The sequence below is a fragment of the Ranitomeya variabilis genome, chromosome 3 (genome assembly GCF_051348905.1).
Source record: "Ranitomeya variabilis isolate aRanVar5 chromosome 3, aRanVar5.hap1, whole genome shotgun sequence".
Classification (NCBI taxonomy): domain Eukaryota; kingdom Metazoa; phylum Chordata; class Amphibia; order Anura; family Dendrobatidae; genus Ranitomeya; species Ranitomeya variabilis.
In genome coordinates, this window is record NC_135234.1 from 320,695,540 (window position 1) to 320,706,649 (window position 11,110).

Below are 11,110 nucleotides of genomic sequence, written 5' to 3' on the forward strand. Positions count from 1 at the left end.
TCAATACACAGGGGTTACGAACAGTGACCAGAGCGTAAAACTTGCGCTCAGTAAAAGTGCTAAGTGCCAAATTACTGCCGGAGATACTGGGCAGTCACAAATGTGCTCATATATATCTCTAATATTAACGTGATATAGTGCCTAAGTCCGCTATTTGGGTGATTAATATATATTTCTTCAATACCTCTAAACGTATATCCAACCTACTATTAGCAAAGTGTCCGCCTACATAAAAGAACGCCGTATACCATATACCAGCTTTAATTAGAAAAGTGTGTACAGATAAAATGTGCACCTTATACTAAAAATAATTACTGGTGACTGTGTTTAGCGCCGATGTGCTTAGCGCCACATGTGCCCATAAAAGTGATCTAAACTCACCAGTGCACCATAATTTATTATCAAAACTACATATAAAATTCTTAATAAAATCAATAAAAATATAACGCGTCCCCCAAGTACAACGTTGTTTCCTATCATATATGCATACATATGAATGTCCTACTCCCTCTAACATCTTTCATAAATACTGCGCCCTCCCAAATACCCAAGCAGAGAAAACCCTGTAATGATGGAGCCGGAGGGACCCTGCCCCAAGTCTTTTACAATTCTTGAGTTCCATGACCGGTGATCCCTGTATTACGGTTGTCCCAACGATATTGATGAGAGGATAAAGCCCATAGTTAGAGCGTCCCGTTACTGGAGGTGATGTTGTCTTTGCACTCCATCTTCCTGGTGGGATCACGATCCCTCCCAATCCACCGGATATATGGAATTATTCCCTCTGCAATTCACTATGGTCACAAGAAAGACAAACTCGCATAGAATACGTACTCCTGAAAACGAATAAAAATATCGTTAAAATCAAAACATAACAACAATTTATAATTAAAAACGCCCTAAGAACGTAAAGAAAACCCTAACCGAATCCAATAAAAGAATATCCCATGGAGGTATAGAGAACACAAGAACACAAGTGAATACAATCTCTCCCTGGTCAGAAGTTACAAAAACAAGGCAAATCCCAAGGTTTCATTTAATCCCTGTGGGGCCATCGCCCCCAGCCTGTAAATCCACCTACTCTCTAATTGGGCCAAGGTTCTACCCACATCGCCACCACGTATGTCCAGATTTATGTGGTCAATGCCCTTGATCTTCAGGCCCCTAGTTTGTCCATCATGGTATTTCTTAAAGTGCCTGGGTAAGGTCTTCAGGGTGGTGTCATCTTCCACCTTTTTTGCCTTACCAATATCTCTGACATGTTCTCTTGTCCTGATTTTCAGTTCCCTGGTGGTGAGCCCTATATAAATCTTCCCGCAGGGGCATTGAGCTTGATAAATCACCCCCCGGGAATTACAACTGAGATGTTTCCTAATCTCGTATGATCTTGATCCATCAAAGTTACAGAACTCTGTGGATCTAGTATGGTTAAGGCATCCCTTGCACATACCACAGGGAAAGAACCCTTTTCGGTCTCCACCTATAGGTCTAGACGGACCTGACCCAGGGGCTACATAATGACTCCTAACCAAAGCATCTTTAAGGTTAGGGGATCGTCTAGCCACAAATGATGGAGTCAGAGGTAGTACCTGTTTTAAAATAGGGTCTACCATTAACACTTCCCAGTGTTTTCGAATGATGTTGGTCAACATCTGCCACTGACAGTTGTATGTTGAGATGAATCTCACCTGTTTTTCTTTATCCATACACTCTTTCCTCTGCTTGTATAGGAGTTCATTCCGAGTGGCTCTTTTGGCCCTCATATATCCTCTTTTGATGTATCTGGTGCTGTATCCTCTTGCCTCGAATCTCCGAGTAAGCTCCTTGGCTTGGTTCTCAAATTGGATATCTTCTGAACAAATCCTCCTAAGTCTTGAAAACTGTCCAATAGGAATACCTCTGATAGTTGATCTGAGGTGAGAGGAGTCGGCTTGTAAAAGAGCGTTAGTGGCCGTGGGCTTCCTATATACATCAGTGCTTATATGGCCATCTTGTGCCACCTCAATCTTCAGATCCAGAAAATCCAGGCATCTGCCAGTATGAAACGTAAGTTTAACATTTATATCATTGTGGTTCAAAGCACTCATGAATCCATGCAACCCTTCTGGAGTGCCCTCCCAGAAGAACAGTATATCATCTATATATCTCATCCAGTTGTGAACATAATTCACATCCTGGATGAGATCCTCCTGGAAGATTTTCCTTTCCCATGCCCCTAGAAATAGGTTTGCATAAGCCGGGGCACAGGAAGCCCCCATTGCCGTACCTTGTAGCTGGAGAAAAATGTTATTATTGAATGTGAATGCATTATGATTCAAAATAAACTCCAGCAAGATCAAAATTAGGTCGGCAATGGGGGGATGAACACTGCTTGATTGCCAAAACCATTTTGTGGCTTTTAGTCCATCCTTGTGACGGATAGACATATATAGCGCCTCCACATCTGCCGTCACCATCATGACATTTTCCTCTACTTGTAGTTGGTCAATACGTTGAAGGACTGCTGTTGTGTCCTTAATATATGAAGGTAGGCTGGAGACTATCGGCTTCAAAACATAATCCACAATATCCGACACTATTTCGCACAATCCCCCAATACCTGCGATAATTGGTCATCCGGGTGGGTCTGTAGGATTCTTGTGTAGTTTCGGAATAATGTAGAATGTGGGGAGCCTTGGATGGAGATTCTTGATCGTATCCAACAATTTCTTAGAGATAATACCTTCCATAAACGCCTTTTCCAAGATGTCCACAAGTTTATCCTGGAAGGGAGGTAAAGGGTTAGATGTGACTCTACGGTAACACGTCGTATCTTCAAGTAATTTGTAAACTTGTTTTTCGTACATCTGGCACGGCCAAATGACGAGATTGCCCCCTTTGGCTGCTGGTTTGTATACCACATCCTTCCAGGATTTTAACTCTTCCAATGCCATACGTTCCATCCTGTTTAAATTTGATGGATTCTTGCATTCTCCTGCTAGGTGTTCTATATCCCTTGTTACCAACTTTGTAAAAACTTTTCCTGTTGGGCATAAGCCCAATGCAGGAAATTTTTTTGATCTACTGTAAAGATGACTGGGAATGTTACTTACCTCAATGGCCGCATTCTCCTCCTCCAATGAAATAAGGTTCTCCAGTGCTTCAATCTCCTCAGGTGTGGTAAACGTGTCTGGTGATGTATTTTTGTGATGTAATTTCTTCAAAATTATTTTTCTGGAAAGCAGATGGGTGTCTTTCACGGCTATGAATGCATCTATTCGAGAGGAAGGGGAAAAGTTAAGACCCCTTTCTAACACTTCATTCTGGATAGGTGTAATCTTGTGATGTAATAAATTGACTACCTTGAACTGGTCCTTGTTTTTCTTATGCTTATATCCTTTATTAAACATATCAGGGAATTGTTTCTTACGTGCGCCAGTTCTCAAATTGCAGTCCCTCCGATCCTCAATATCACTGGTCGTAGTGTGGCTCTCCGTGCCCGAGGTACTTGATGCCACTGAAGGTTCCCTGGACCTGTTTTTATACAGGATCCCCTTCTTTTTGATTTACCATTTGTATACTTTATCTGCATCATAGTCCAATACGTCGCGTTTAAATTTTTTGAGTTTTCCCTGGCTCACCTCTTCCTCCCACTTGATAGTGTCTGTTTCTAATTCCTTGAGCCATTTTTCCATAGTATCCCTAGGTACTTCTTTGTTAAGTGTGCTTTGCATATCCTCTCCTCTCACAGTCAATATTTGTGGGGGGCTGTCTATCCTTTGGGGATTTTCTCTGAGGCAAGATAGTTTTCCCTTTTCTATCTCTAGGGGTATTTAGTCCTCCGGCTGTGTCGAGATGTCTAGGGAGTGTTAGGTACATTCCACGGCTACTTCTAGTTGCGGTGTTAAGTTCAGGATCTGCGGTCAGTACAGGTACCACCTTCTCCAGAGTACGTCTCATGCTGCTCCTAGGCCACCAGATCATAACACACTCCCCTGTGGTGGTGGGATATGGGGTAATAAAGGGTTAATATCACCTTGCTATTCTAAGGTGACATTAAGCCAGGTTAATAATGGAGAGGTGTCAATAATCATATGAACTAGAGCGTGAGAAAATATTCAGAAAAATTCCCACGCTAGAGTTCATCTGAGGTTATGCCATCAGGGGGCGCACCACCGCAAGTCTAGGTAGCTACGTTCCCCTGCATTCCATTCATTCCCCACTTTTTACAGGCAGGAGCACAGCTGCATTAGCAGGCTTCTGCTTGTAAAATTAATTAACACCTTCTGTTGGATTTACATCGTTGGACTTGACTGTAACGCCGGAGAGGTATGGGATATTGTTGTTTTTTATTTTAACTTTGTTTCAGGTGACAAGGGTCTTCCATTGGATTAAGCGTTTAATAAACTATTACAACACCATGTGTCTTTATTTCATTAAAATACTTTTTTCCTAATGTGTGTGTTTTTTTTTAACCCTTTATGAACATAGGATTAATAATGGATAGGTGTCTTATTAACACCTCTCCATTATTAACCTGGCTTAATGTCACCTTACAATAGCAAGGTGACATTAACCCCTTATTACCCCAGAGTGGGAAGAGAGAGGCTAAGTGCCAGAGTAGGCTCATCTTACAGATGTGACTTTTCTGGTGTGGCTGGGGGCAGATGTTTTTAGCCAGGGGGGCAATAACCATGGTCCCTCTCTAGGCTATTAATATCTGCCCTCAGTCACTGGCTTTCCTACTCTGGCGGAGAAAATTGTGCGGGAGCCCACACCAGTTTTTTCCATGATTTAACCCTTTATTTTAACAGCTAGAGCCCCAAATTTTGCACACATACACTTCTAACATTACTAGTGAGGAATATGTAAAAAAATAAGGGATATGAAATGGTTTACTGTATGTAAACCATGTCTCATATCCTGTCGGGTTTGATAAGGAGATAGCAAAAGCCGGCAATTGAATTGCCGGCTTTTCTGCTAGTTAGCGCTATATGAAATATAAATATATGTATATATATGTGTGTCTCACTGACATATATATATATAGACTGCATATATGTTTTTACAAATATTTGAGGCCATGGATCCATTCTATGTCCATTTTGCAAGCCGGCCGTATGGATGCCATATGGATGACACACGGATAATTTTTGGAGAAAAAAAATCGCATCCTCGCATTGAATATGGATCACTGTTCAGGACATTTTCTGCGTATCTCGGCCATCAAAAACGGACCGTATTTTTATACGTTGTGTGTGACTCCGGCCTAAATGGCATATGCAGTAACCCGAATACCTGGGTATTCTGGTTACTGCATATGCCATTTACTCATTCACTTTACATTTTAGTGTGTTCTGTCGCATTTATGTGTCTTTTTGCATTCAAATAAAAATTAAAATATTTTTTGGTAGTTTTGACTCAGGTTCTCCTTTTTCCAATTGCTCAGTCAGTGAGTGTGCTCTACATTATATTCGTTTTGGGTCTTACGTGCATACAATTGCGTTACGATTACGACTAATTATGCTTTTCTGGAGGATTTTTTTCTGATTTGGAACACTGCAGCATTTTTGACAACTGCAGTATGTCACTTTTTTCAGCGTTTTTTTAAGCGTATTTACAGTGATTTTTCACCTAAAGGAAATAATAGTTAAGTGCAAAAAAGCAGTTAAAAAGGAAGGTAACAGATTTTGCTGTGTTATTAGTGAAAACACCTAAAGTTAAATCATGCTTTTTTTTGTGCCACTAAACTTTATCAACATGCACAAGAAACAGCAAAAACACAGAAATAAAAACACAGAAAAGCACGCAGCAAAAAAATTCAGCCAAACCTGTTGTTGTAAGCAGCTTCTTCACTGCCTAGAGAGCAGAATTTGCCTGCAGAAAAAAATGCAACTTGTGAAAATAGCCTTAATCTCCAAATGATGCAATTCAGGTGAAACTCCCTGAGGGATCCATTCACTATAATGAGGCAGCAAAGTTATTCCGTACTTCATCTGGCCTCTGTTCAGCGGTGTCCTTCTTTTCAGAGGTGCACAAAACTGTGGCAGACCACGCTTTTATGCCAAAAAGATTAACACCGCCGGATCATATGCCAGACGGCGTTTCAAGTGCCTCTATTTGCCTTATTATAAGGAATCTTCCACCAGGGCTTTCAGAGATTTACACACCTAGCAGTGACGTGGGGCAGCACCATGAAACACAGTGTCTGCAATTTGAGATTTTGGTTTTGGCTTTTATACTAAGTCATGTGCAGAGTGGATATTGACTTTTAGGATTCCTACTTCCTATAGGTGGCACTAGAGTTCTAGTCCTCTTCCTCTCTGAAAAGACAATTTGCATATCTCTCAGAGGAGCATTGTAACTTAAAAGTCTCCTCACCTTGGCATGCTTGACATGTCACTCTCCGTAAGGAGAAACGTTACCCTTTGGATCCCACGATTTACACAGAAACCCTGATGTAAGTGCTCAATGTAGAAGGCAGGATAAATGTGCGCCTAGTTTTTCTTCAATCTTTGGGAAGCAGAATTAACAAATCAATAGTAAGTAAAGAATTGATTTTATTTATTTTTTACGTCATTTCTCGCGCTGCTAAGTAATTAGATTATTTTATTCTTTGGATTGGCACAATTCCAGTGATACCAGATTTATATTGGGTTTTTATGTTTGGTTGCTGTCACACGCTAAAAGACTTTTTGCAAAAACTAATTCTTGCATCACCATAATTAAAGAGCTATAAGTTTTCCATATTTCTGCCAACAGAGTCATCTATGGGGCTTGTTTCTTATGGGACAAGTTTACATCTTTATTAGTACCATTTTTGGGGCACATGACGTTTTTTGATCGCTATTTTGATTTTTGGGAGGCAGAATTAACAAAAACCAATAATTCAGGATTTGGTTTTTTTATGCCGCTCCGCGTGTGGTAAAATTGATATGGCAATTTTATTCTTTGAACCCATAGAAGCACGCACAGTGCAAAACGGCCGTAGTCCACATTTGTCTACACACGTCTCCCACTACCATATATGCACGCCACTGAATAAAGGATTGCGCCAGGAACTGTGAGTGCTGCCTCTTTCTATTTATGGACATTGCTGTTACATTTTCTCTTGGCAAGTGAGTTTTCCTTTCAGGTAAGCATATACCAGCACTCTGATTTTAGTGCCAGGACTCACCTCTCCTTGCTGGCTGAGTTTTATTCTTCAGGTCAGTATGATTACAACGATTACACATTACGATTACATTTATATTTTCTTCTGTTTTGCTGCTTTTACACAATAAAAACTATTTTATAGAAAAAGAGTTTTTGCATCACTGTATTCTGAGACCTGTAACTTTTTTATTTTTCTGCTGATAGAGATGTATGGTGGCTTGCTTACGTATAAGATTACGTTTTCAACTATACAATTTCTATTTTTATTCGTGCTTTGGATCGGATGTTATTCTACTTTTTGTTCGGCAGTATGATGAAAAAAGCATAGTTTTTTGCCTTTTTTATTAACAGTGTTTACTGAAGGGGTTACTTAGTGTGACAGTTTTATAGGTCCGTTCGCTCTGGAATCGGCAACACCAACCATGTGTACTTTTTGTTTTTGTTTTTTTACATAAAAATACTTATTTATGGGTACACCATATATTTTTATTATTATTATTATTTTGTGAGTAAAAAAAATCTTTTTTTTACTTAGGCTAAGTACACATTAGCATATGTGTGCGCAGCATTTCATCTGCATGTGGAAACGCATGCCAAAACACATGCAAACACATGGTTACGCTGAGTTTTTTATCCACATCATCTTACGCATGATGCAAAAAACCCACTGTGTTTGCATGCGCATTGGCATGCGTTTGCATTTTTCAGCGCATGCGTTCGATATTTCCATGAGAATTATCTTGAAACAAAACACACACAATGGGCGTGTCTCATGGGGATTCTGTATATAAACTTTACACAGATAAAATCCTCATCTTTTGCTGCTGTATACTGCTGCAAGATGGATCTTGGCATGCAGAACTTCTATTGGAATCTGGATTTGTCCTTGAAATTGGCTTTTTCCTTTGCTGTGGCTTGTGAAGAAAAGAAATACGGAGAAAATGTCGTCATCGCTACTGGCAACACCGCATCTTTGAAGTCCGAGAGACCCGTGGAGCCTACTACTCATTGTACAGCGAGCTGTAGGAAAACCCGAAGAAGTTTGACGACTACACAATGATGTCGTATCAGAGCTTTGTTGACTTGCAATGTGTCAGGGGACCCATCAGCAAGCAGGACACCCAACTACGTAGAGCAATTCCTGCCGAGGAACGTCTGTTGGTGAACCCGAGGTACGTAATTATGAAAAATATACACGTCGTTTGTATTATTGTTAGAAAAGTCATGTCTTGATTTTTTTCCCATTTTCTGTTCTTCAGATTCCTGGCTACTGGAGAGACCTTAAGATTAGTGATGAGCGAATATACTCGGTACTCGATATTTCTCGAGCATGCTCGGGGGTCCTCTGAGTATTTTTTAGTGCTCGGAGATTTAGTTTTTCTTTCCGCAGCTGAATGATTTACATCTGTTAGCCAGCATAAGTACATGTGGGGGTTGCCTGGTTGCTAGGGAATCTCCACATGTACTTTTGCTGGCTAACAGATGTAAATCATCCAGCTGCGGCAAGAAAAACTAAATCTTCGAGCACTAAAAAATACTCGGAGGACCCCCGAGCATGCTCGAGAAATCTCGAGTAACGAGTATATTCGCTCATCACTACTTAAGATCTCTACATTTCCAATTCTGGATTGGAGTGTCCACCCTTTCTGGGATTCCTGGAGACACCTGCCGTGCATTGTGTGACGTTCTGTGTGCAGAATTCTTCCCCCAACCCACAACTGAACTCTGGATGGAAAATGCTGCCAAATTCCAGGAAATTTGTAATTTTCCAAACTGTTTGGTGGCTGTGGATGGCAAACACATTTGGATTCTGAAATTGTCTGGAAGTGGTTCTGTGTATTTTAATTACAAAAAATACTTTTCTATTGTTCTCATGGCAATTGCAGATGCTGAATGTAGATTTGTCGCCGAGGACGCTGGCTCATTTAGACGAGGAAATGACTCACAGACTTTCAAAAACTCTGACATGGGCTAACGTTTGTATGGTAATTATTTCAATATTCCACCGCCACAATGTCTTCAAAACACTGAAGGACCGCCAATGCCATTTGTTGTTGTTGGGGATGAGGCATTTCAAATGTGTGCCAACCACCTAAAACTGTACTCAATTCGGGACTTCAATCATACCAAAAGGATTTTCAACTACCAACTGACAAGGGCATGAAGAACTGTGGAGTGTACCTTCGGTTTGCTGGCATCTATAAATGGCGCATTTTGGGAACACCAATCAATCTAAAAATTGAGACAATTGATGTTGTCAAAGCATGTGTTGTTATGCACAATTACATCCTGGCAAAAGAGAGACAACAATTAGTACTTGACGAACCATTGATACCACTTTGCAGGATTACCGTGATCACCCTCTGAGGATAACTGTGGATGTTGCCCAGAGGAGGGATAAGTTTGCTGATTACTTTGTTTCTAATATTAGATGTGTGTCATGACAAGACGATATGGTTTAGTACACTTGTAAGTAAATGTACCTTTAATGTTTGTTGACTTTACTACTAATCAAACACCTCAAGTTACACACCGGTTACAACTTCAGTCAACCATACTATACAAACGTGTGTGTTTTCACCTAAAGAAACAAAGAAAGGACAGAGATTGTGAAAACAGAATCAAACTTATTTAACAAAAATAAATTAGATTTATTTTTGGGGTCTGATTGGCGGTGAAATGGTGTGGACCTTGGGGGTGTGGAGCTGGTAGGATTGCATGGTGTGATGATGAAGGGGTTACAGGGGAAGGGGAGGTAAAATGTAGGATTGGCTCCTGGACGGGACTGGACACATTGGGAGTAGATGTCACATTAGGATTGGAATCGTGGGAATGGATAGAAAAATTTGGAGGGAAGGTAGTGACAACAGAGACACACTGGGAGATGAAGGTGGAGGTGGCAAGTCCATTTTTGGGCGGGTTTTCTTGCCCCGTATCCTCCTTTCTCAGTGCGGTGATGAGTCACCACTAGTGGAAGTCTTTTTCCTTTTTTTCTGGGCAGAGTGGGAGTCATGGCCTCTGATTGCTGCAGAGGTACGGCACTTGGCGACGTGGTGGATGCTGCTTGCTGAAGGGGTGGTGCACTCGGAAGCATTGTGGATGCTGCTTGCTGCAGGGGTGCTGCACACGGCAGCATGGTGGCGTAGCTGTGAACTGGGGGAACAGCCCACTGATGCTGTTCTTGTGGATGGTGGTAAAATCCAGACTGCTGATGATAGCTTCTGGACTGCTGCTGCTGTAATGAAAAACACCAAAAAAGGAAAAATTCAAGAAAATACACCAAAAACAGGCAGAGATGCTTACCTGTCTAAATACGCCTCAATACAAATGCACAAGCAGGGTGCAGTGACCCAAACAAAATAGCAAATGCACAGGTGCAATACCCAATGAAACAGCCAGCCTTCAATCAGGGTTTGGCCGTGTGGTACACCAATGCACTGAGATACATACTCCGTATGTGGCGTGTTCACACAAGGAATGCAAAGCATCTGGCTCCAGCCTATTAATGACGCCCTATGGCGGGCTGCCCAGTGCTAAAATGCATCCTGTGTGAACAGAGGCCACAGTGTACAGAACCATTTGGGCCCAACTGCACCCTGCAAAAAATATATGTGCAAAACAAAACATATAAATATATGTAAGGTATTAGTTGATATTCTGGCCATAATATGCAAGCCGGCAACCCGCGCCAAGGGTCCTTACGTTTTGCCAGTCCTACTCTAACATGAAAAACACCAAAAAAGGAAAAATTCAAGAAAATACACCAAAAACAGGCAGAGATGCTTACCTGTCTAAATAGGCCTCAATACAAATGCACAAGCAGGGTGCAGTGGACCCAAACAAAATAGCAAATGCTATTATGTATCTCAGTGCATTGGTGTACCACACAGCCAAACCCTGATTGAAGGCTGGCTGTTTCATTAGGTATTGCACCTGTGCATTTGCTATTTTGTTTGGGTCCACTGCACCCTGCTTG

The 11,110-nt window shown here is 41.2% G+C and overlaps 1 protein-coding gene across 1 annotated transcript; it reads right to left on the reverse strand.

Annotated features, from left to right (window-relative positions):
- Positions 1–450: 450 nt before the first annotated feature.
- LOC143818198 (uncharacterized) lies at positions 451–3,770 on the reverse strand. Its single transcript, XM_077299589.1, has 4 exons — positions 3,093–3,770; positions 2,600–2,762; positions 1,689–2,031; positions 451–836 (listed from the first exon to the last, which is right to left on the reverse strand). Exons 2-4 carry the CDS (start codon positions 2,614–2,616, stop codon positions 801–803), a joined length of 396 nt encoding a protein of 131 aa, XP_077155704.1. The 5' UTR covers positions 2,617–2,762; positions 3,093–3,770; the 3' UTR covers positions 451–800.
- Positions 3,771–11,110: the final 7,340 nt, after the last annotated feature.

What these genes read in the sequence shown, in the direction of transcription:
- LOC143818198 (XM_077299589.1), bottom strand. An exon ending in GTATGGATAAAGAAAAACAG is followed by an intron (nt 837 to 1,688) that starts GTGAGATTCATC and finishes ATTCGTTTTCAG; the next exon opens with GAGTACGTATTCTATGCGAG.